Source organism: Bombus huntii, unplaced genomic scaffold, assembly GCF_024542735.1.
Source record: "Bombus huntii isolate Logan2020A unplaced genomic scaffold, iyBomHunt1.1 ctg00000060.1, whole genome shotgun sequence".
In the NCBI taxonomy this organism is placed as follows: domain Eukaryota; kingdom Metazoa; phylum Arthropoda; class Insecta; order Hymenoptera; family Apidae; genus Bombus; species Bombus huntii.
Genome location: NW_026099321.1, coordinates 828,828 through 855,082, shown reverse-complemented (window position 1 = coordinate 855,082; position 26,255 = coordinate 828,828). Strand labels below are relative to the sequence as shown.

At 37.3% G+C, this 26,255-nt stretch overlaps 2 protein-coding genes and 3 long non-coding RNA genes across 8 annotated transcripts in view; 3 read left to right on the top strand and 2 right to left on the bottom strand.

Moving 5' to 3' along the window:
* The window catches only part of LOC126875946 (uncharacterized), a 96,457-nt gene extending 74,578 nt beyond the window's left edge, over positions 1-21,879 (top strand). For both annotated transcript variants that reach the window (XR_007693795.1, XR_007693794.1), the window contains exon 5: positions 21,561-21,879. This is a non-coding gene — a long non-coding RNA (uncharacterized LOC126875946). The remainder of the gene's footprint in view (positions 1-21,560) is intronic.
* Positions 1-26,255, bottom strand: part of LOC126875922 (uncharacterized) — a 258,532-nt gene that overhangs the window by 152,298 nt on the left and 79,979 nt on the right. The window lies entirely within an intron of this gene.
* Positions 4,659-24,846, bottom strand: LOC126875952 (uncharacterized). Of its 3 annotated transcripts, none has more exons than XR_007693806.1 (4): positions 24,348-24,846; positions 14,013-14,095; positions 6,221-6,378; positions 4,659-4,927 (listed from the first exon to the last, which is right to left on the bottom strand). It is a non-coding gene; the product is annotated as an uncharacterized LOC126875952 (long non-coding RNA). The 3 variants fall into 3 exon arrangements; XR_007693807.1 differs by lacking the exon at positions 24,348-24,846 and adding an exon at positions 14,310-14,780; XR_007693805.1 differs by lacking the exons at positions 4,659-4,927; positions 6,221-6,378; positions 14,013-14,095 and adding an exon at positions 23,359-24,118.
* Positions 16,859-20,871, top strand: LOC126875941 (uncharacterized). Its single transcript, XM_050638867.1, has 2 exons — positions 16,859-18,651; positions 18,729-20,871. The coding sequence occupies exons 1-2, from the start codon at positions 18,604-18,606 to the stop codon at positions 19,149-19,151; spliced, it is 471 nt and encodes a 156-aa protein (XP_050494824.1). The 5' UTR covers positions 16,859-18,603; the 3' UTR covers positions 19,152-20,871.
* On the top strand, positions 21,906-24,244 carry LOC126875949 (uncharacterized). Its single transcript, XR_007693802.1, has 2 exons — positions 21,906-23,064; positions 23,282-24,244. It is a non-coding gene; the product is annotated as an uncharacterized LOC126875949 (long non-coding RNA).

Here is a 26,255-nt window from a genome sequence, read left to right as displayed (position 1 = left end):
TCTCGCCCCTTGATGAGGTTGACTCGTGTTAGATCACAATATCAGTTTGCCTAACAATCAGAACTACATGGAATTTTGGGGATATACAGGCTGAGTCTTCAACAGCAAACCACCTGAATAATTCTTTCAATTTTTTGAGATGCAGGAAAATGTTTGAAACAAAAGTTGTTTGGTTTCGAGGAGGCTATTACGCGATGGAAAAAGTTTTTCTCAGATGGACGCGTTTACGAGTTTTAAAGAACACTTTAATAGGCTTCGTTTTTTTTTAAGTGTAGCCGTGTAGTTTTGAATACCTATTTGTGCCATTGTTGCTCTTTTGAAGACGGATTTAAATATCGCGGTCATTTAAGGTCACTCAAGGTCATAAAACGTAGTAAAATAGACCAATCGAACGTAATGTTTCAATATTCCGAAACAAAGGAAAATGGATTTACCATTTTCAAGATAAGCGGCCCGTTCATAAAACACCATTAAACTAGGAGACGCAATCAATTGGAGAAAAGATAAATTTTCTGTGACTACTTATCGTACTCGAATTCGACTCTACATCTTCGTTACTTTGTCGAAATTGCTATATACAATAATTATTAATTATGAATAACGAAAGAAATCCTTAACCGAAAAATACTTCGTTATTCAGTATTCGTTGTTTAATATAATTATAAAACACCAATCAATAATAACACAGGTACTTCACAGTGAGATATTTGAATTATTCATCTAATATAAAGAATAAGAATTTTGGAACAAAAATTAAACGGTTAGTACAAACATTCGATAATTGCACGAAAAAGTCCTCTACGTAGTTACACAGCCGTCGTGTCCACTTTGAGAAGGGCAGATTTCCCTGAGGTATCGCGGAAGTTTGGCGGTCCATTGCGATCGAGCAGTGTAACATGATCCAATATTATCAGTTATCGTTGAGACAATGTATCCGAGTAATCATTCAAAACTGAAAATTGCCTTATTTTAGGCTTTTTAAAATTAAATTTCCACTAACGCATTTGTAGGATTTCCCCGACTAAAATAAGATCAAACATGATATAATATGAATAATATTTAATTATCAATTATTAAGTAAGCAAATATGTTCCAAATTTTATCGTGTTTGGTGTCATTTTAACCAGTAAAACGCAAGAAACATATTAGCAAAAATTTCATTGATCAAAAATCGCAAATAAGAATCTTTCAACTTATCGTCAGCCTTTAACGAGGCTCTCTTTCTCTTTCATTCGCGTTGTCAATTTTGAGGAATAGAGTCGTTCCTACGTCTCCATAATTGTAACGTTTCAGTCCCGATTTCTGTGCAATTATCGAATGCAATTATTAAAATTGTATACACGACATATTACAAACATTGAATCGAATCTTCTTCTGCAAAACGTTATCGAACACGAAAAAACGAACACGAATAATCGAATCGAAAATGACTAAACGATCGGCTGTTGGATAAGTGTTTACTAAGAATCTGACTAAGTACACTCTCCTAAATGCAAATGACTCATTGAACTTTTTTGATATTAACTTTTTAATGAACGGCAATCCTCGAATAAAATCTTACTCAAACTGATAACATTAACAAAATGTTTAAAAAATGTCAAAATCGGCGGTATCTCCTTTTTTTGTAAATATTTACCGGCTATTGAATCCATTGATTCTCGATTGCCTTATCTGTTTGCTTGTGTACATCTTTTATATATACATAGATGGATACACAAATAAGTTTCATCTATGGCGAGATCAATTTAGCCACCTGAGTAACCAGCTATCTTTCGAATCAACAGATACAATACCGATACAATGATACGACATGCGATGTACATACTCGAAACGTTACAGATTGAATCAATGAATTAATGAATTAATGAAGAGTAGCTGCTAATCATTGGTAGGATACACGCTTGTTAAAGATCGAAGATGTCCGTGAATTAATTAGCTTTAAAATTAAAAGGTTAGGTATGTGGGAGATTTTGCGTTTGAGGAAAATTATTCGAAGACAGCAATATGGTCCTGTTGATGATACGGAAGTGTAGGGGTAATAGGGTGAATGCAACGAGCAATGTATAATAAACAATTGATAATTGGTAATAATGTATAAATGATTCGTAACGATTAAGAATAGAAGCAGATAGTAATATTTAATTAGAACCCATGTATTTTATTTCAACTTCCAATTTATGTTCCTTTGATAGCAAAAACTAAAATAGAATTGATTATAATAAATTTTGAATATAGGAGATTGAAAATTGAAATGGTTCATCAATTGGTCTGATTTCAAACTAATCTCGTAAAAAAGTTGCAAAGAGGGGAAATATAGCTTTAAGAAATACGCAATTAATCGAGTGTTTACGGTACGTGCCAATAACAAGACAAGCTTTTGACTTTTGGAGAAGTCGACTATAACAAAAATATACTATATTATATTATATTATATATTATATTATATATTATATTATATATTATAGCTATAATTTTAGCAGATACTGTTTATCTATTTCGTTTTGCGTGTATTAACGTCCTCATGGTGTATCGTATAGTAATTAATGCATCAGATTATATACATATTGGTGTTTGTAGGTAACACGTTATACAGAGTGGAGAAGCAGCATCAAATTGTCACGATTGCAAAATAAAATGAGTGAACGGCTGGTGAACGAGCAAAATACTCGTACAATAACAAGTGAATGTAAAGGGAGCTCTAAATTCCAAGAAATTCCATTTTATCAGCCGAACAAAATGTATAATCTGATAATGTTTTGAGGATAGTAAGTTAGGCAGGCGAAAAAAATAGGTGTTAACGATCAAGTATAACAGATACGGTAGTAAATATTCAACAATTTTTCAACCGTAATGTATTTATACACAAATCTGCGTACTTTGTATCAAAGTTTCTGTTGAAAATGACAACGTGAGTTCGTGCTCGCCATCCATATGCAGATGCGTTAGTGATAAGAAATAGTAACTAGATGATGATGCTAGTTACAATCGATAGATTTAATCGATAGGCTTAAGATGCTTTTTTGTTTTTATCCCTAGTTTTTGTAAGCGTGTGCAATAAAGGCTTTTTTGGCTCAGAACGGTGTAATGGATTTATCCATTCAATAAAATAATAACTACTCCGATCTTACCTCTGAGTATAGAAATAACAACAGTTTCGATACGTATATTTTTATGTACAGCATGTATAAAAAGTATCAGGGCGTATAAGTGTCCACTAGCGTGATTTCGGAGGATCGGAGCCTATGGATCGATTGATTCATGCAAAATTTTGTAAAAGTTGACTTTTGCTGGCACCGTATGCTACTTAGCACGAGGATCAAATGGAACTTTACTAGGAAAGTATATTTGGATACCATGATGTGCAAGATATTATTCTTGTATATGTAGGATTTGTATACATTTTAATCAATTTACTTTTTTTAATCAATTTAATCCTCATTTTATCAATAAATCCAATTATTTTGCCATCTATCTCTATTACCGACTATCGAATTGTTCGTTGTTCCAAAAATGTGTTGCGCGCAATACTGGGCACTATTAAATAAATTTTCATTTAAATAATTGTTTAAATGTTAAAAGACAGAAATAAATTATTTGCAATTTCAACAAGTTTAAATATATTATTTAAAATAATGAGATTAATTGTTATTTACAAATTTTATTTTCTATTTATTCTAAAAGAAAGCTAATAAAATCAGAATCTTTGTTTGATAGTCTTTTTTCACACAGTAGATAATTCTGTAATAATGTGAAATCACGCTGATTGCTCCGTTCTGTTTATCACGGGCTATCCCACCTGCTAACGAAAACTTGTTGTTTTCTCGTTAATGTCACATTGCTTACTTTCTACCTGACTGCGAAATATAAACTTGTTGCGAATAATCTCGATGTAAGACCCAATGGAATTTCAACGTCATTTCTCCAGAAAACGGTTCAATTGCGACTCATAGACCTCACAGAGTCCTCGCGATGAGTAGACGTTTGTAAAACTGTATCAGCCAGAGTTGTAGAATTAGGGTGGTCCGGTCAAATAAGTGTATTTTTATATACTCTGTACATATACAGGCTTTTCCAGAATAATTCCATACCGCCAGACAGGATAAGACGTCAAACAAGAAAAAAAAACATTTTTCATTTTTCCAGCTTATTTTTGCGCGTAAACTTTTTTTATTTAAAACTAAAGTTTGAAATAGTTGTAGATACTCTGTCACACTGAACGTATTTCATTGTAAGCTAGCTCAAGCAGAAACAAAGCCTTATACAAGAAAACTTCATCCTCTTCCTTTGACTTACTTTTGCATACAGAAAAATCTGCAGTCTAAGTGTGCTATCCTGAGATTCCTTGATTATACATATCTTTTCTAAATTTTTCGTTTCTGTTAACAAAACTTCCATAAATGATAAAGTGCAGGTATTCCTAAAGGAAAAAAATGTAAAGAAACTAAAATTAACGCCCAAACACCCAAAATTTCAACATTAACCCGCCATATATATATTGTTAAATATGTAAATTCGCACGTTCGTAGGGAGACGCGATCTCGAGGAAGTGCGCCAACGGGAGTCGTAAATTCCCGTTACGATTGACTAATCGACGCCACGAATCGTTCAATCCCTTATTTCTTTTGGGATAATAAGGGTAGTTAACTTGAAGAGAACGCTGCTATTAACAGGTTATTATATATTTGCACAATCCAACAACTTCGGTGTAATACAAGTGAATGGTTGATATAAACTGACTACGAATGAGTACGACCTGAGACTCTGTTCGTGTTGTCGCGTATGATGATGTGTTGTGTCGACTGACTGTATTCGACTCGTTGACTGAATTGAGTTGATCCTTGATGAAGACTGACTTGAGCTGACGTTTGATCGAGACTGACTCTTCGCTCTTATCTTTTTCCAAAGGAAAGCTTGATGTGGGTGTGCCCTATGAACGAAGAACGCGGATTCGTTATTCACACCTTTTGTTAATGAAGTGAGGGTAAACGTCCGCGATGCCGATTGGTTATGACCCATGCTAATGAAGAAGGATATGAGGAAGTCTCCTACCAACGCGGGTCGGGGGTGACTTCATTCCTGGGGAAAACCAGTCGTTTTCGGTGGACATGTGTTGGGTTTTCCCATTCGGTGACTACCTGCTTTCTCCGTGATTTTTAAGAGCCTAATAAAATCAAGGACTTTTCTCAAATTCGGACATAAACCGAAAATACTTCTAGACAAATAGGTTGATTGGCAAACATTTGGAAACAATTGAGCTAGAAGTTGACGTTTTATGGTGGGTCCTTGAGTTTATTAAGGGTCAGGAAGAAGGTAGGTGGGCCGCTGGCTGCCAGGTAACGTCGGCTGAAGTGCAGATGTTCCATACGACGTAACAAAATATACTTAAGTGTTTTTTCCTATCACTATCACGATCTACATCTCAGGTATTTCCTAACTATGTCAACATTATACCTTGTTTTACCAAATGTCCAGCTGGACAAATTGTAAAGTACAAATTGAATAATAAAAAAAAAATTATACCTTGTAAATCGTGTAAGGTATTCTCGCGCTATTGTAGCACATTTATCTTGCTGGAAATATACATATACACGCTTTTTTCAAATATCATGAGGAAGACATCTGATCTTTTAAAAATTGTTTGCAAAGAAAATTAGATATCTATCTGTTGTTAAGCTTTGTTCATAAAAATATGATTGGATTAAGTTGTTATATTCAAAATGTTGCACCAAACATTAACATTTTTCTTTCCTCGTTGTAAGGAAAACGTAGCCAAATTGTGGTAATTTTAGATTTTGCAATCCATTGGTAAAGCGCGAATGCTGAATTGATATTACTCCAAATGGTTCACATTTATAACTTTTTCGTGATTTTATTAATATTTACAACTAGTATATTAAAACGCTCGTAAAATCCTGTATTATTATCAGATCAAAATTTGAAACTTGTGCATGTACATGCTGTTGGAAATGGCTGGAAATAACTAGATTGTAATGTAAAAGATGTCAAAATTATATTATTATTTTGTATTGTATTCGTATTACTATTTTGTACTCTATTGCCAAATACTCGATTGTATAAATTACAAATATACTCTAAACAATTTATCATATTTATATCATCATATTACATCAAATAATCATTTAATTTATACCAAATATAATAAAGATTAAAATACATCTCATGGACTGGAATTATTTCAGGTGCTTAAATTTTGACTCACCTGACTTTGCATAGGTTCGGTGTTTATTTGGCACATATAAGCACCGGAATCATTTTTTTGAATTGCCCATTATGTGTAACTGAGAGCCGTGAATTATGCGCTATTAAATGTGTGTGTATCGTCAAGATTGCTCGAGAATCGGATCTCATCCAAGCTATCTGTGGAAAATATTTAAATTGTTGTCGTGAAAAAGTAAAACTACATTTTACATTATATAATGCACTACATGTAATAGTGGCGTTGACGCCACATTTAGTTTTTGATGCATTTATACATACAGAATGTGTGAAGGATTTGACAGTTATCAATAAATTTCAAAGAAATTTTTCAGGTAATAGAATGATTTAAAAATATTAGTTTTTAATTGTTCGGATTAAGAAAAACCATTAGGTGATGACTAAAATTTGTAATTAGCAGCCTCAGTTTTGCAATTTTCTTTGTATATTATATACATTGCAATCCGCTATCGGTCAGCTATCGATCAGTACAGATAGTAAATTTCTTTTATCTGCAAGTTCAATCTCTTGACAAATTAAATTAGAAGATGTTTTTCTACCTTCTCCCGCGGCAAAATGCCTGAAATTCCAACGGCTTTGAAGCTACCTCTCGAAAATAAAATGACCCGAAGACAAGCCGCTAAGGCTTTCAATATTTCAAAAACGACGAATGCGAAGACAGGTACACGTCGAATGCACAGATCAAGAAAATATTAATTACTTTACCTGTGATATATGTAAAAATCAAATTTGGATAAGAATGTGTATTCTAACATCTTTTTTCAACATTGTTAGTCATTTACAGTAAAAAATCTACTAGTTAAATAATTGATCGGTACTGGACGGCAATTTTTCGTTTCCTACGAGTTACAATATTTTTGTATTCTTACAAACGATTAATTCTCGTTGAATTTGACGAAATTAATCTTCCTCCTCTTATTACGCTTCATTTGCACTACCAACTCATTTCGTTAATTTCAATTTCTATCGACTCTATCCTAAGATAAAACGAAGATCTTGATTACTTTATTTACAACCATCGTCATAATCGTTATTATTCACAACCAAGGAAAAACCGCAAGACCTGCTCGCGCAAATGCAAACTCCAATCCGCTGACTTTGCTTGTATTAGCATTATGTGTTAAAGACTGAGATAATTTATCCAAATCTCAAAAATCTTTTCACTTTCATGAAAAATGAACAAAATTAATTTTAAAGCATTAAAATGTGGATTGTTTTTCTGGAGAATTCAAAATTCGTAGCTGCTCTCTTTGGTTTTTATACCTACAGGATCATCCACATAAATTTATTCGTTCGTGGATTTGTTCGTTCAAACTGACAACAGTTATGTCATGATTCCGTTTAGACAGACATGGAATGTGCATGTAGCTCGGAACCCACACGCGCCAGACTAAATGAGAATAGCAACAGTGCAACATACACGCAGGGTATTACAATCACGTGCGGACGGCAGTGCAGTTATATACTGTGGCTTGAAAAAATTTCAAAACTTCCCTTTACGTTACCAGAAAGAAAGAAATAAAGAACATTTAGATACGTAAAAGATTCTTTCGCGTACAATTCTGTTAATTATTGTTAAGATAAAAATGTCAAATATACCACAGGGTATATAGTTCCCTTTATGGGTAGCAAGTTTTTGTGAAATTTTTTGCTAGACGCTCGAACGCTCAGCAAACATTCGGCTTTCGCGTTGAGAACTTGCTATGCTTCCATTCACTTGCCCTTAGACAGTTCGCTGTGGAATGCCGAAGCGTGCAGACGTGTCTCTAGTGCCCAGCGTAGTCCGAAAACAACACGTGTCGCCCAACCGTCGAAAGTGAACACAGCCAAGTGTCCCCTACCCTTTAGGGAGAAGAAAATCCCACGCACCTAACCCCAACCCGAAAACTAGCCTCATAGCCTCACGACTAGTTATTCATTCCGAATTAACTAGCTCGATGATGGCCCAGCAATCGCGAACAGGCTCTCCGGAGCAGACTCGCAGCCACCTCGCGCTACCTCCCCCGTGGCAGAAGTGTCGCAGATCTCTCCGCACCAACGACGCTAATACTACCAAGAAACGGAAAATAGAAACAACAACACAAATAAACACTCACAACAGGTTCGCAGTATTGGAATCCTCAAACGACGCCATGGAAATCGTAGAACCGCCACCAAATCAACAATCACAGAGAATCCCCCCTCCCCCACCAATATTTGTGGACGACGTCATCGACATGCAGACAATGATCAAGTCCCTAGAGAGAGATATCTCCAAGGAGGATTATAACCTTAAGATAAGCAACAATAAAGTAAAAATACTGCCGACGAACCCAGAAGCTTACAGAAAACTCACCAAGATACTCAGGACCCTGAACGCCAACTTCCACACCTACCAACTCAAACAGGAAAGGCCTTTCCGGGTGGTCCTACGAAACATCCACCACTCAGCAGACATAGACGAACTCAAATACGAACTCTCAAAACTCGGCCACGAAGTCATCAACGTAAGTAATATAAGGCATAGAGTCTCGAAAGACCCGTTATCCTTATTCTTCCTAGACATAAAACAAAAGCCGACCAATAAGGAAATCTACAACATCAGTCGCCTAATGAACGCGATAGTAAAGTTCGAACCACCGCTTGTGAAAAATGAAATAGTGCAATGCAAAAGGTGCCAAAGGTACGGTCATACGCAGAAATACTGCAACCATACTTTCCGCTGCGTTAAATGCGCAGGCACTCACTCCACTGACCAGTGCGCCAAATCACCGGAAACCCCAGCGAAATGCATCCACTGTCAAGGGGACCATCCTGCCAACTACAAAGGCTGCTCAGCCTATAAAACACTATACACGAACAGGTACCCTAAGCTCAGAGCAAAAAAGGTATCCAACCAAACACCCAGCCCGCCGAAATTCACGACTATCCCAACCCCCTCAACCAACCAAACACCCAGTCCTACCAAATTCATCACCACTTCAACCTCCTATTCCCAAGCAGTACAAGGCATCCAAAATAACCCGAACAGCCAAAGGAATCTTCCCCAAAACAGTGTCCCCAACCCACCTAACACAGACAACTTCTCTAGGCTTGAAAAGCTAATAGAGAAACAATCGGAGCAAATAAATCACTTGCTATCGCTACTAACACTCATCGTGGAAAAATTAACACGCCCCGATGCAAAATAAAACCAAGGCGCATAGCACTCTGGAACGCCAACGGTCTAGCGCAACACAAACTTGAACTAGAACTCTTCTTAAAACACCAGCAAATCGACGTAATGCTCGTATCGGAAACCCACTTCACCGACAAGAACTACCTGAAAATAAATGGTTACAAATTCTACCATACCCAACACCCCAGCGGGAAGGCCCACGGTGACACCGGAATAATAATCAAAGCAAGTATTAAGCACTACGAATTTCCATCATTCCAGAAAGACTACCTCCAAGCAACAAACGTAGCAATAGAAGACTGTCATGGCACAATCACCACCTCAGCAGTATACTGCCCTCCCAGACACTCCATCGCCAAAGAAGACTTTGATAACTTCCTGGACACCCTGGGCAATAGATTCATAGCTGGAGGAGACTATAACGCCAAGCACATCCAATGGGGCAGCAGACTGGTTACAGCAAGAGGCAAAAACCTCTTAAACAGCATAATAAACAACAATCTCAACTACCTCACCACATACGAACCCACATACTGGCCCACTGACACCAACAAAATACCCGACCTTCTCGACTTCTTCGTAACTAAAAATATCTCATCAAGACACGTCAAGATCAACTCTTCGGCTGATCTCTCCTCTGATCATTCTCCCGTGATAGCAACAGTCAGTTCAACAATCATCGAGAATACACCTAATGGCTCCATTCACAACCAACACACCAACTGGCAGCTCTTTAGAGAAGTCTTTACACACTCAACCTCAGCCTTCACCCTACTAAAAACAAAGGAAGAAATCGAAGCAGCCACGGAATACTTAAACACGAGCATAATAAACGCAATCCGCCTCTCCACACCGACAAAGCCATCTAACAACAAACAAGAATATCCCCAATACATACTAAAAAAAATAGCAGAAAAACGTAGACTAAGAAGAGTATGGCAGACCCATAGAACACCGGATGACAAACGCAAACTAAACAACGCAACTAGAAAGCTATCCAAAACAATAAAAAATTACAAAAACGACTGTTTCCAAAAATACCTCGCCAGCTTATCCCCCACAGCCGACTCCAACTACTCACTATGAAAGGCCTCCAGGAAACTCACACGTCCCCCACAAATAATCCCACTAATCCGCCGTCCGCAAGGTGGATGGGCGCGAAGCCCTATAGAAAAAGCCGACCTGTTTGCTAAATACTTGTCAAAAGTATTCAAACCCCATTCCCCCAAAGTCGCCGCGGACGTTACTGAATACTTGCACACCCCCTTCCAAATGTCCCCTCCTATCGAACCCTTCACCTCTGCAGAGACTATAGAAACAATCAGTCGCCTAAACCCCAAGAAAGCAGCACGACACGATCTAATAGGCAATAAAGAAATCAAGGAACTACCCATAAAAGGGATAGCAATCATCACATCGATTTTTAATGCTATCCTTCGCCTGAAACACTATCCTAAGGCCTGGAAAATCTCATTGATTACCCTCATCCCTAAACCCGGTAAACCGATATACGAAACCAGCTCCTATTGCCCAATCAGTCCTTTACCTACCCTGTCCAAACTATTCGAGAAGATGCTCACGAACCGACTCCTTCCAATCCTAGAGAACTTGAAAACACTCCCAGATCACCAATTCGGCTTCCGAAAACATCATTCTACAGTAGAGCAAATCCACCGCTTAACTCATACGATCAGCCAAACACTCGAAAAGAAAAAATATTGCTCAGCGGTTTTCCTAGACATCCAACAGGCATTCGACAAAGTATGGCATGAAGGGCTACTATACAAGCTTAAAAAGATCCTACCCCACCCCTACTACTCCATCCTAAAATCTTACCTAACCAATAGACAATTCATGGTTAAATGCCTAGACGCCACTTCCGCAACATTCCCAATAGAAGCCGGCATACCCCAAGGTAGTGTCCTCGGACCCCTACTGTACTCCATCTACACTGCCGACCTACCTATATCAAACGATATAACAATAGCGACATTTGCAGACGACACAGCGCTATTAGCTACCCACGCAGACCCGGTAATAGCCTCATCCACTCTCCAGCGAAGTCTCGACTCCATGGAAAAGTGGTTTCACAAATGGGGCTTCAAAATCAACGAAAAGAAATCCTCACATGTAACCTTCACGCTCCGAAAACAAACCTGCCCCCAGGTCACCATCAACAATGCAACAGTTCCTAGCAGGGACACAGTCCGATACCTGGGCATGATCCTGGACAGGAGACTAATGTGGAAGAAACACATCTCAGATAAAACGAAGCAACTAAAGGACAAACTAAAAAAACTCTATTGGCTCACGGGCCGACGCTCCAAACTAAACATACAGAATAAAAGTACCCTCTACAAGACCGTAATAAAACCTGTATGGACCTACGGAATCCAACTATGGGGAACAGCAAGTAACTCCAACATCGAAATACTACAACGATTCCAATCGAAAACGCTAAGATCCTTAATAGACGCACCTTGGTATGTTACCAACGAAACCATCCATCGCGACCTCAAGATACCCACAGTCAAAGCGGAAATAGCAAAATACAGCGACAGATATAGCAAAAGAGTCAACAAACACCGAACCCTCTAATCACTGGACTACTTGACACGACGGACCAGATTCGCAGGCTGAAGAGGCACTACCCGCTAGACCTAAACGTTCGATTCATTTAGTTATCCAAACTAAGCATATGCACTTACCTATAATACCTACAAATTATACCTATCTGTAACAAGTATTAACTTATTGTAAATAAACAGCCATGTCACTGCGCCACGCCAAAAAAATTACTGAAAATTCTCAACGCGAGAATTGATTGTAATTTCAACAAATAAATAAAAAAAAAAAGAACTTGCCCTTAGAATTATTGAGACTAGTCGTGTCAAGTGTTTTCTATCAAATGAAACGCGATAATCGTGAAGTATTAAATGTATCTCATCGTAAAAGGTACCGTATTTCTCAACAATTTCAAGAAAAACATCAAATAATCGTTCGTTAACCAAATGTGAAAGAGTTTTCGGAAACGGTTGACACCATATTAGCTCACAGTCAATTCTGTTTTGCTTTCGATGTAAGCTAATTCTCTACTAAAGAGTAGGAGCATAAAGAAAATCATTCTTATTTCTATTCTAAATACGAAGTTATGATATATACGAATATTAATCGTCATAGCTTCGTTTATTTTCACAATGGGCGAGTACAGCGAAAAAAATTACAGAAAGAGGAGGAAATGTCAAACTCTATCGCCGCTGTTCTGTTTATACTTTCGCACGTTACTCTACGACCCTCAGGGCAGACTTCCTCGTTCGCACTCCGCTCATCGCTTCTGCTGTACATTCGTCCCGCTCTCACTCCGCGACCGCCAGACCTTGTTTTCTTTAACCTACTACGTATATGCTACCACCATCTCGTTCGGCGGTATGAATATTCGTCCTTTGGTAATTCCTCGTCGAAGAAAAGCCAAAGCACTACGATCTATCACAGATATGTTATCTTTGAAATATGTACAGTTCATGATATATATGTCGGAGATGAAAGAACACCGGAGTCTTTGGAATATTGGTTAATCCCGCAACATTGTAACCGAGAGTCTACTATAGCTGTAATTAAACAATTGTAGTTATTCAATCCGATTGTAATTGTTCGAGAGTTGTGATAATGAGGTTGGGCTCGAGGCGACAGCCAGTCGCCGAACGTAGCCGCGGTCACGGGATGAACGCCTTGTCTAACAAAGGCATGGAATAATTCTATAGCTCTCCTTAAAAAGGAAATAGTTGTAACACTCGACAGTAAACATTCCAACGGTCTCCGTCCCGTAGCTCGCCACACGCAGACCCTATTCTTCGAGTAAGATGATTGCCAGATGTCGATGCGTCTCCGCAGTACATGTTCAGCTAGCCCGAGGGCCCGTTATAAATCTTAAGATTTAGCCAACTAAAGTCCTTCAAACAGTCTTTGTCCCAACTACGGGAAAATAGGGGAGACCTATTTTTCACCGAGCGGCGTCTCCCACTAGCAACTTTCCCTCGAGGGCGGCTAGCATCTCTTTCTAACCACCGATATGGAGATTGACCAATTAGCAGCAACGCCAATTTCCCTTACTTTCTGAACGAAGGCTTTTCTCGACGAATCCGATGATCTCGTGTCCTTAGACACACCCCATTATAGTTTTCCTCTGTGGCATCATCGGCACGGGAAAGTTATTCCCACTCGCGATCTTATCGATGAAAAGTGTAACCCTTTACGACCAGTGAATATTACGCGTCCGACTTGGATTTTGTGAGCACGTTCATCTATCATCCCGTCGACCGCGGATTCGTTATTGAACCTAGGATCATTGTCATTAGTTTCTCGAGTATCTAATTACCACGGTTACTTGTCCGGTTCTATGATAATCGTATTTGCACTAGCCAATGTCTTCTCTATTGTATAATGACGACGTGTAATCCAAACGAAGATTCGTTTCACGCCCCTAACCCTAATTCTAATGTAAACCCGTCATATATATATATATATTCGAAGACAAGCTAGATTTGTAATATCTATTCCTATTGATAATATATACTTATATATTTATAACAATAAAACAAATCTCATTTATACTACTTACCAATACGTATGCATATATGTATATAATTATAACCCAAGTAGCATTCATAATATTTATTTTCACTGATAACATGTACGTAAAACCTAAAATAAAACAAAAGTTTTAATAATAATAAAAAAAAAGAGAAAGGGAAGAAAAAAAGGAAAAAAAATATATATATAAATATAAAAATTTATCTTTTTATATATATATATTAATAATAATAAAAGGTTATTCTTATTTCTAATAAACTCAAGAGTAAGAAACGATTTAATAAATTGTTAATAGGAAGATGAATCACCTGGTCATCGTACTTACCCTCATCGAAATGGCATATGGCCTGGTAGGATACGACTGCAATGGCAACCACCTCAACGTTACCACCATCTCTTTAAACTCCATCGGGGACTGCAGCATACAGCCTGCGATGACAGAAACCAAAGACATTTACATTCAACTACTGCAACTCTCAGAATTCGAATTTAGCTGTGCGGGCATAGCCCATCAGATTTGGTGGCAGCGGTGGGATACGCTCCACAGAGGATTAAAGTTGTCACGCTTGTCAATAAAATATATATATTTAAGAAACAATGGCGACTGAATTGGAATCGTTGGACGAAGAAATGGTTTTGACATTGTCGGAAAAACTCAAAGCATGGGATGCGAACTTTCGCGATATGAGTGCAAAACTCGCCGAACTACAAAACGGCATGTTCGAACTTAAAACAAAACAGGAACCTAAAACACCCGTATTGCCGCCGACAACACAAAAAGAGACGGTCCAGCCGAGTGGACATACCCAGCCAATTAAGCTAAAAGACGCGATCGAATCGGTGCCAGCGTTCGACGGATATCGACCATCGGTATTCCACCTTTTAAGAGCTTGTGAGCGCGCGCAAAATATGATTCCCAGATATCAAGAACCTCAATTAGTAAAATTGTTAGTAAATAAGCTCCGTGGACACGCGTTCCTCGCCATCGAAGACACAGAATTAATGAGTCTAAATGATTTCGGAAATAAATTAAAGGATCTACTCGGCCCAAAAAATCTCTCAACGAATATAAAGGGGAATTAGGAACGATATTTCAACGACCCGGGAAAGACATATTAGATTATATGGATCGCGTTAGAAATCTTAGATTGGCAATAATGGACGGAGAAAGAGGCGACTACGGCATCATATCCCCCGATATCTAAGATACCATAGATTGGGAAACGAGAGAAGCTTTCGTTAAAGGACTTCCGAACGAAGTATATGTGCGAGTAAAAATAGCAGGGTACCACACTTTAGAAGATGCGTATCGTCAAGCCGTCAAAGCAACACACGAACTGAGACGAATAACCGATAGAACGCGACCCCAACGACCGACACCCTCGAACTATTACAGACGCGACAACGTACGCCCTTCGAACACTAACAACAATATCAGGAACAACCGCCAAGATCGAAGATCGGTACCTCCATCGCAGAATTTTTCGAATACTACAAGACAAAATATCACATGTAATTATTGTAAAATACCCGGGCATTTAGTCAAAGATTGTTACAAATTTAAAGCCCGAGTAGATGCCGGATTAATCGTACCCTATACTTCGAGACCATCGGGAAACCAAACGCGTCCTTCGGGAGAATGGGGCGAGCCACGAAGGAACGATACGCCGAATCGCCCAAGAGTACAGGCGGCAACCAGGCGACCGGCGCCGACGGCAACAAACGGAATAAGGGCTGCCACCCCCGCGAGATCGACTCCACCACCCATAACGAGAGACCGAGCGAACGCAATGCCGACCGTAAGACCGAACGAACAACCATTAAATACTGTGGGGGAGTTATCCCACAACCAAACGAGGTCACAAACAGAGAATCCGGAATCTCAAGAAAAAAGGGAAAGAGTGAAGCACAAACAACCGGTGAAGGAAAATCACCAGGAGTTGAATTCAGATTCGGAAGGCGACCTCTCCGAATTATTTCAGTAAAATTTAATGATTCCCCAACGACCCCAACTGCACGAATAGTTTCCCCAGATCTAAAAACTAAGACGAGTTCATTATTAGACTCTGGATCGGAAATTAATATTATCAAAAAACCTGCTTTACCCGATTCAGCCATCATCGACGAAAAGGAATCAATCGTAGTGCGAGGAATTACGGCAACGAGCTTGGTCTCCCTAGGGCAGACGGTAATACAGGTTGCGGGCCATCCGGTTATTTTTCATGTAGTCGATGATTCATTGCTAATCTATCAAGACCGAATCCCAGGATCCGAATTTTTTGCAGGTTGTAAAGCTCGTTTAGATTATGAGGAAAAACATATTAAATGGGGAAATATTTATATACCCTTCGATACTAAAGAAAAAATAATTATACCGAAGCGAAGTTCAGTAACGTGTTCAATTAATGTCGCAAATCCAGAGATAAAAGAGGGATTTATTCCGAGAATCGAGCCGATCAAAGGAATTTATTTTGGAAATGCAGTTGTGAGGAATCATAAAGGAAAAGGTTACATAAGAGTAATAAATACTACTTCAAGAAATTACGAATTTACAACACCGACGATGGTAATTAAGGAATTCGAAAACCCCTCCCCGCTTCCTAGGACAGCGTGTAATACAGTTTTAAAATCGAAGGAAAGTAGATACGATAAAATAATTGAGTTACTACGACTCGAACACTTGAACGAAGAAAAAAAGGAAAATGTTAAAAAGTTGATTCGTAATAATCAAGATAGGTTTCATATTCCAGGAGATACATTGGAAGCAACCGAAGTTCTGGAACATAGGATAATCACGACGGACAATATACCCATCAATACTAAACAGTATCGATATCCGCCAATACATCGAGAAGAAATAAATTGACAGGTCCAAGTGGAACCATCAATATCTCCATATAACTCCCCGTTATGGATTGTACCCAAAAAACCCGATTCGCAAGGAAATAAACGCTGGAGATTAGTTATCGACTATAGAAAGTTGAACGATAAAACGATAGGCGATGCTTTCCCACTACCCAACATTACAGAAATATTGGATCAATTAGGAAGTGCAAAATATTTTTCCACGTTTGACTTGGCATCGGGCTTTCACCAGATCCGTATGTCACTGGAAGATGCCCACAAAACTGCATTTTCGACACTATACGGACATTTTCAATTCAAAAGAATGCCCTTTGGATTAAAAAATGCCCCAGCAACATTTCAACGTTTGATGAATTCAATATTATCTGGTCTGCAAGGAATAGAACTATTCGTCTATCTGGATGACATAGTGATTTATTCCACGTCTCTCCAAGAACACGAAATTAAGTTCAATAAGTTAATGGAAAGACTGAGGAAAGCTAAATTACGATTACAACCTGATAAGTGCGAATTTTTACGACACGAGGTGAATTATTTAGGACATATAATTAGCGAGGATGGCGTGAAACCCGACCCAAAGAAAGTCGAAGCCGTATCAAAATTTCCACGGCCGAAGAGGGCGAAAAATATCAAACAATTTCTGGGACAAGCAGGATATTACAGAAGATTTATACCCGATTTCTCCAAGGTCGCGAAACCATTGACACAACTATTAAAGAAAGACACTCCCTTTAAATGAACAGAAAATCAAGAAAATGCATTCAATAATTTAAAGACAGCGCTAATGACAAAACCCATTCCACAATATCCAGACTTTTCTAAACCCTTTAACCTTACTACAGACGCATCAGGATATGCAATAAGCGGTGTACTGAGTCAAGGGCCAATCGGAAAAGATTTACCGACTGCATATGCCTCAAGACTATTAAATTCCGCCGAACAAAACTACTCTGCCATAGAAAAAGAGTGTCTGGCAATTGTTTACAGCGCAATGCACTTCCGACCATATCTTTACGGAAGAAAGTTTACTATCGTAACCGATCATAAACCTTTAGTGTGGGTGCATTATATCAAGGACTCTACTTCGAGAATTTGGAAATGGAAATTGAAGTTATCGGACTTTGAATTTGATATTGTATACAAAGAAGGCAGGGCGAACGCAAACGCAGACGCATTATCTAGGAATCCTCCGGAAGTTTGTCTACCAATCAGAAAGAGAGAGGAAGTCTCAGCGATTCGCTATCCTGTCTCAAAAAGATTCGAAATAGATACATCAACGGAAGACTCTCCCATATTCGAAGCTAAACCACGCGTCTTGCCTCAATCCACTGATCTTACAAAACAAGGAAAAGTTTTTACTCGAAAGCATCTTACACTGGAAGAAACGCCCGTAAAATATTCTGACGAAGCACTAACCGAGCTCGATGTAAACACAGATAGAGAAATAACTGATCAAGGAAAAAGGCGCATGGACACAACAGGCGAAGAAGAGCCCTGTGTTTGTGGTTACCTGTGTTTCTTCGGCGCGTGCAAAAGCTGGCGGCTGCAGCATCATTATCATTTCGATGTTTGCTCGGGCAACACGCGCAATTCCGCTGCTCTCCCACAACAAGGACCTCCTCCTTCGAGTTATTTTGCGTAAGTTTGGATATTTGCATATTATGGTTGTTTTCGCGATTTTGATCCTTTTTCCTTTTTTTTTTTTTTTTTTTTTTTTGTTGTTTCCCTAGGCTTCGGTGATCGACGTTTGAACAATGTTTGCGGAGGCATTTCCATCAGAGGTTCCTATCCAGACTTCTCTGGTGCGTATTTAGTCTTGTTTTTAGTCCGCTTGATTCGTCTTGTTTCGTTCTATTTAAACTATATTGTGTTGTTTCAGCGCAAGCGAAAGAGGGATTCCGAAGAACCCATGGGCGACTCGAGAAGACCCATCAAACGCATGCGGCGCTGTGATGAACCACAAGTACCAGAGTGGTCGGAGGAACTATTCGACATTGGTGCCGAGGCCGTGGATTTCCCGTCGGAATTGAGCTTTGACAATTTTGTTACTGTCGATGAGAGTTTCTTCGATGCAGAGACCGTCGTATTGGAGTGGGAACCCCCACTGGTTGAAGTCGTTGATACCGATCGTTGTGTAAAAGTTCGTTTTGCAAATGAAATTCCCGGAGAGGTTTTGGAGGCACATCTTCGTCACCATGTTTCTGGGAGAAAGGGAATTTCCCCTGTTGTCCGTTATTGGTGTATGCGTGAGTCCAGCGAACTTTGTCCTGGAGCTCCTTGCTTCGATTTTGATTTGGTGTAGCTGCTTCAATTTCGTTGGTTCGCTGTTTGATAATCGTGGGTTCCTTATTATTATTATTTTTTTAGATGTATTTTGTTTTTATGTTCAATATATATATATATATATATATATATATATATATATATATATATATATATATATATATATATATATATTTTAAATGTGATAGTGTAAGGTTATCTATTTTATGTTTGTTAAATATATGTGTATTTATTTAATTTTATATTTCTTCCTTTTTTAAATTAATTATACATATATATATATATTTTTCTACATTTGTATCTGACAGTGTAGTTGCACATAGAATTTATTAAAGAAAAATGTCAATGTGTTTTCATGATTTGTTTCTCGCGCCTGATTTCCATTAATCCCTAATATTCCTGTCGCCATAACGCGTGTTATTGTGTTAGTTGTTCCGATGCGCACGTGTAAATCTAACATGGCTGCTCATAAATGTCATCAATAAAGTTATAGTGGCGGGTCTGTAGTTTTGTTTGATATCGAAGTAATTTTCCGTCTGTCGCTCGTTTTTCCTTATTCTACCGCAACTAGAACATTTATTTATTAATATTGTTATTATTATTACTTTAAAGTGACAATAGTATTGTTCGTGTGAATATACATATATATATATATATATATATATATATTTATATTGTGTGTCATTTTAATATGACTAATGTTTTGTAATTCTTCGATAGCGTTATTTATTGTTTTGAGTAGTTTATTTTATAGAGTGTTCGATAATATAAAACACACACACACGCGCGCACACACACGCACGCACACACACGCACGCACGCACGCACACATGTATACATATACATATTTCTTCTGGCAGTGTGATTTTCATTTAGATTCTTTAGCGATGTAATGTTGTGTATTTGAGGTTATGTGTCAATTATTTGATTTCATATATACATATATATCTTGTATTGTGACAACATAGTATTGAAGGTTTTGTTTCTAGATTATTGTGTGTTTAATGTGTTTTTACATATTTGTGTTTGATGGTAGAATTTCTGTACGTAATTCTTCAAGTCGTTGAGGTGTTAATTATTTTGAGCGTTTGGCCTATTGACAGGTTGTCACTTAGTCCCAAGTGTTGCGTTGTCTGTTCTATTTCTTTTGTAGATTATTAGTAGTAGTTTAGTTTAGAATATAGATTATTTATATATAGACATGCATGTTTCGTAATGTAGTTCTTATTTTATAACTCTTTACCGGAATGTAGGCTAGTTTTAAGTATGTATCTTAGATTACTAATTTGATTTAATAATGTAGAATGCGCATACACACACACACACATATATATATATATATATATATATATATATATATATATATATATATATATATATATATTTCTGACAATGTAACCTTTATTTCTTTTATAATACAATATTGTATGTTTTATGTATTCGTTAGACTATTAGTTTTCGATTTCATATATACCTATATTTCATAAATTGATAATCTTGTATTTGTTGCATAGTATTGGAAGTACTGTCTCTAATATTTACTAGGTTATTACATGTTTGGCATATATGTTTATACTTATATGTAACTCCAAGTTGTTGCGGCGTTGATTGATTAAAATATATTTATATATACATGTATTCCTGGCGTTTCAATTATTTCCCCTTTTTGTAGTTATTCTTATTTCCTGGTTTATTTGTTTGATTCGTGACTCGTTCAATCCATTAGCTGGTTCTATTTATTTTATTTTATACTGGTTGGATTTATATTATATTGAACCATAGGTTTTCAAATTGCAAGTCGGTTATTGGTAGGTTTATTTAGAGTTGTGTGTATATATATTTTGTTTATTGGTTGGATCTATTAGTCGCCCTCGTTTTGTTAATCCTTCCTTTCGTTTCGTAGTGCCGTGTGTTCGTTTGTGCATTCAAACCCTTATTCGCGCGTTTTGTATAGAGTGATTTTCTTGTTCTTGTTACGGCGCGTGCAGAGCGCGGGACGTGACACCCCCGCCCTTGGAGTTCAAATTTCCAAAGGAAATTTGACTGATGGTGTCTCTGAGTTCGTTCAAGGCGGATGTAGATGTCGTTGGTTGTTGAGTGACTACCGGTGTTATCGATATCCCTTGAGGTTGTGCTGTTCGATCATTGATATTTCGTCTTCCTTTGAGGTATAGTAGCAGGTGGGTGACTGAGCCGCATATTGCTCCTAATAGGGCGATTCCACATCCGTAAGTTTCACGTAACTGGTATCCATGTATGGCTATATCTATTATCGTCTTGATTAGTTTAAACATTACGAGTATTCCAAATATTGCTGCACTGACAGTTCCAAATTCCATGAAACCAGTCCATGAGCTTGATACGGTATTTTTCGCTATTGTCGTTAATGTGTTTTCGTCCATCATTCCCAGGATGTTTACTGTTCCAGGGACGATTGTTTTTCCTGTCGCTCCTCTGGTCAATGTGTTCAAGACTGCAGTTTTTTCTGCCGGGAACATGACGTGGTCCCGTAGTGCGTCCAGGTCCTTTTGGGTATATATTCCGCTCGTGGCCAACGACGATGGTGCTGAGTATCGCCAAGTTTGGCGCACGTCCGGGCGGAGTTCCTGTGGTGCGATTGTTTCCATTGGTTTTGGTACGAATTTGTGCCAGAGTCCGTCGATGTTGTATAGCGTGGGTAGTACTGCGCTACATTCTCTATGGTTTCCGTGTTGCGTTAGGATGTGTGTTTTTGGTGTTAGAAATGCGGTGCGATTCCCTTGCCAAACGGGTAGCATTCTGTTGTATGTCGTACCTTTACTTGTACCAGAATACATTTGACTATATGGACCGCTTCTCCTGCGATCAGAGCCATGTGTCCTGGGGTCTTGGTTATGGTGTATGCAAATTCGTCGGGCAGTAAGATTGCTAAGCTTAAAGCATTCTCTATTAGTTTCTTCTGTGTGGTGCATCTTTGTGTCAGTATATCATGGTATAATGTTGTCATTTGTCGTTTAATATGTTTCTCTACGTAAATGAATTTTGAGTTGACATATGCGAATATATCCAAATTTTCGACTGCTGTCTTGCTTTTGGAGATGAACGTATTTCCTCTTGTTGTTTCTAACAGGAACAACTTGGGGTGTTCAGTGGATAGTAGGGTATATCCACACAGTGGCTGTTCTCCAGTTTTAGTTAGTGCAAATGTTACTTCCTGCGTTGTTAGTGCGTAAACTGGTTGTGCTGATTCCCTGTTGGTTCTTATTTCCTGGATCTTTGTAGCAATTCCTTCATATAGCACATCGTACTGATCAAATTTGCATGGCGAGGGCGGTTGTGGTTGCCAATAAGTGTATCCGTCCTCAGCGTCTAGACAGTTTCCTTCGCTAAAGGTACATACCGTTCCTGATTTCAGTAGAATTTTGTTCGCCTCGATCCGTACTGGCACAACTGCTGATCTTAAACTTATCCTTACTGTGGTTTGTACGACGACCTTTTCCCAGCTCCCGTATGGGTCTGCATACTGTGTTCCCTGGCAGCTGCCGTCGTCTGTTAACTTGCCGGCTAGGACAAGCGACCTTGTTTCTGTTGCATTATCTTTTAGGCCTACTATAAGGTTTTGTGGTCCGAGTGAAAACGTGCCGTCTTGGTGCATCCTTGCACATTGTTGGGCGGTTGTTTTATGGAGGTATTCAGCGAATCCGTTATGCACTGCCGACATGTGGGAGTGCATGCCACAGTAATATATAATTCGAGTTATTTGCACCTTGCATTGCCTTACACTGGTAAATTCAAATTCTGAGAGTTGCAGTAGTTGAATATAAATATCTTGGGTTTTAGTCATCGCAGGCTGTATGCTGCAGTCCCCGATGGAGTTTAAAGAGATGGTGGTAACGTTGAGGTGGTTGCCATTGCAGTCGTATCCTACCAGGCCATATGCTATTTCGATGAGGGTAAGTACGATGACCAGGTGATTCATCTTCCTATTAACAATTTATTAAATCGTTTCTTACTCTCGACTTTATTAGAAATAAGAATAACCTTTTATTATTATTAATATATATATATAAAGAAAAATTTGTATATCTATATATATATTTTTTTTCCTTTTTTTCTTCTCATCCTCTTTTTTTTATTATTATTATTATTAAAACTTTTGTTTTATTTTAGGTTTTACGTACATGTTATCAGTGAAAATAAATATTATGAATGCTAAGGGGTTATAATTATATACATATATGCATACGTATTGGTAAGTAGTATAAATGAGATTTGTTTTATTGTTATAAATATATAAGTATATATTATCAATAGGAATAGATATTACAAATGTAGCTTGTCTTCGAATATATATATATATATATATATATATATATATATATATATATATATATATATGTGTGTGTATGTGCGTGAAATGGTAAATATGACGGCTTATTTTATGAGTCACTTGCATTATCAATGGAAATGAGTGTTATAGATATCGCCTACTTTACAACATGCGTGTATATATATATTGGTAAATATAAGTGAGAATTATATGTATAGTTATAAATATTGTTTGTTTACAGGTGGATAGCATAAGTATTTGGTTTCGTGCGTAGCGTACAGGTGCTTTACAGTTCTACGGTGCGGATTGCTATTCCTTGAACTAAAAAAATTCTTTCGATGTCAGTCAGATTATTGTAAACGATCATGCATGGGAGGCATGATATAGCGGGTTGTAGGTCCGTTAGGTTTATATCACACATACGACAGTGTGATATTTGTGTCCTTGCAGGTACTCCGCATAGGAAATGAGTGGGCGGGTCGTCGCATAGGTCCTGGTCGTCTGGATCTAGGTTGTCGAAACAGTCTTGACAAAGATAACCGTTATCTAAATGGTAGACGGAACGTATCAACCGAACACAGAGGCAAGACTGAACATCCTCCGTCGCTTCCAGATCGAATGCGGGTACGGGCCCGTCTGGGTCCTCTATGTCAGAGTTGATGAATTCGCCACCCGTTCTGTACATACATACAAAAACAGTTAATATATATATATATTTTTATATATGTTTCGTTCGGACCTGTTCCTTTGTACGAATACTGTATCCCTGTATATAATATAATATATATAATATGTTATGATTATGTTAGTTGTTATTTATTATATATATATTTTCCTTATCTCTCTCTCTCTCTTTCTCTTTTTTTTCTCCCTCTTCTTCTTTTTTTTTTTTTTTTTTATTAGTACCTAACATTGCTATTATCGCCAGGCGCAGAAACACGTCCGGGAGCCTGGCGGTCCACCCTCGAACGGCCGTGGTCGTGAGATGACGACCCAGTGAGGCCCACTTGACTACCCACGACGGCGCCGGTACTGGACCCCTGCACCGTAAACGTTTTTCTTTAGTTTTTCACAATCCATTTTGTTTTATTATAAGTTTCGCCTAGGTCGTCCTCGAGTTTCCATCCTGGTGCCACTCACTCTTTCGCACTCTACCCCGGTCAAGGCCGGTGCAGGGTGACGGGGAGCCCCACGAGAAGGTGAGGTGAGTGGTCTTGGCAGATATGGGCCCACCTACTTCATCGAAATTCTCCGCACCGGATCGGCGAGCTGGCGGGTACCAAAGGCACCGACCAGCCGCTACCCGACTATAGGAGAATATCAGGTCCATCGGGGTTTCCCAGGGCGTGGTCCTACGCCCTGAGAACCCATATCCGCCTCATGCTCCCCAACCTAACCCCAACCTAACCCCAACCTAACCCCTCGTCGCCCTCGATAGAAAGTTGCTAGTGGGAAGCATCGTACGTGAGAAAAACTAATTTTCCCGTGTCAAGCCGTAGAAGACAACAGTCTTTAGAAAGTGATTTAGAAAAAAGATATTTGTTGGGTCTGAAGGACCTTAGCTACCAAATTACTGGGATTTATGATGGGTCCTTGGGACTATTGAGGGTACGCAACAAGGATGAGCGGACATCTGGCTCCCGGCTGGCCCGCGGTGTATGGCCTGGTCCAAGTAGAGGTTCGCCCGACGTAACACTGAATGATATTTTTTATTTGCATATTCAATTTTAGGAATAATCCCAAATAAATTAGGTGGAGTAATTATATTATTCACATCAATTTTTATTTTATATATAATTCCATCAATTAATTTAAATAATTTAAAAAATAATAAATTTTAGGTTATTAGTAAAATTCTTTATTGATGATTTATTAATATTTTTATTATATTCACTTGATTAGGAAAACAAATAATTGAATATCCATATACTAATTTAAACTTAATATTTACATCATTATATTTTATATACTTAATCTTTTCATTTTTTATAAATAATATTTGAGATTTCTTATTAAAGAAAAAAAACTTTCTATTATCATAAAAATTATTTTAAATTTGATATTATTTACAAAACCTTTTCTTACTAATAATATTCTAATTTTAAAAATTAATATTTATATATATATATATATTTATACTATAATATTAATAAATTTCTAATTATTTAATAAAAATTTGATACAAAATTATCCTTAATAAATTATATGTATATTTATTAATAAAAATAATATAATTATAAAATTAAAAATAAAAATATTTAACTACCCAATTTATTCAATATAAATAAATTAATAAAACGAATAATTAAAAATATAATTATATTAAAATTTTAAATAATAAAATAAAATATAAAATATAAATATTTAAATTCAGACAATTTAATATAATTAATATATAATATAATAATAAATTTTTATAATAATAATTTATTATAAAATAATTGAAATTTCTTTTTATTAATAAAATTATTTCCAAAACTATTATAAATAAATAAATAAATATCTTATTAATAAAATTATAAACATATATATAAGAAAATTTAAAATACTAATTAATGTAAATTAAATAATTAATAAAATATTTTAATAATTCTTCTATCAATTTTAAATCAATTTCTTTATAAATTATTTTAAATAATTAAACATAATACACACACATCCAATTAATAAATTTATTAAATGATTAAAAAATTATTATATTCATTGTAAAAATATAATAATTAAAAATTTAGTATGTTATTAAAAAAAGATTATTTTCAATATATATATATTAACAACATAATTTTAAATAGTTCATTTTAATACTAATCATTC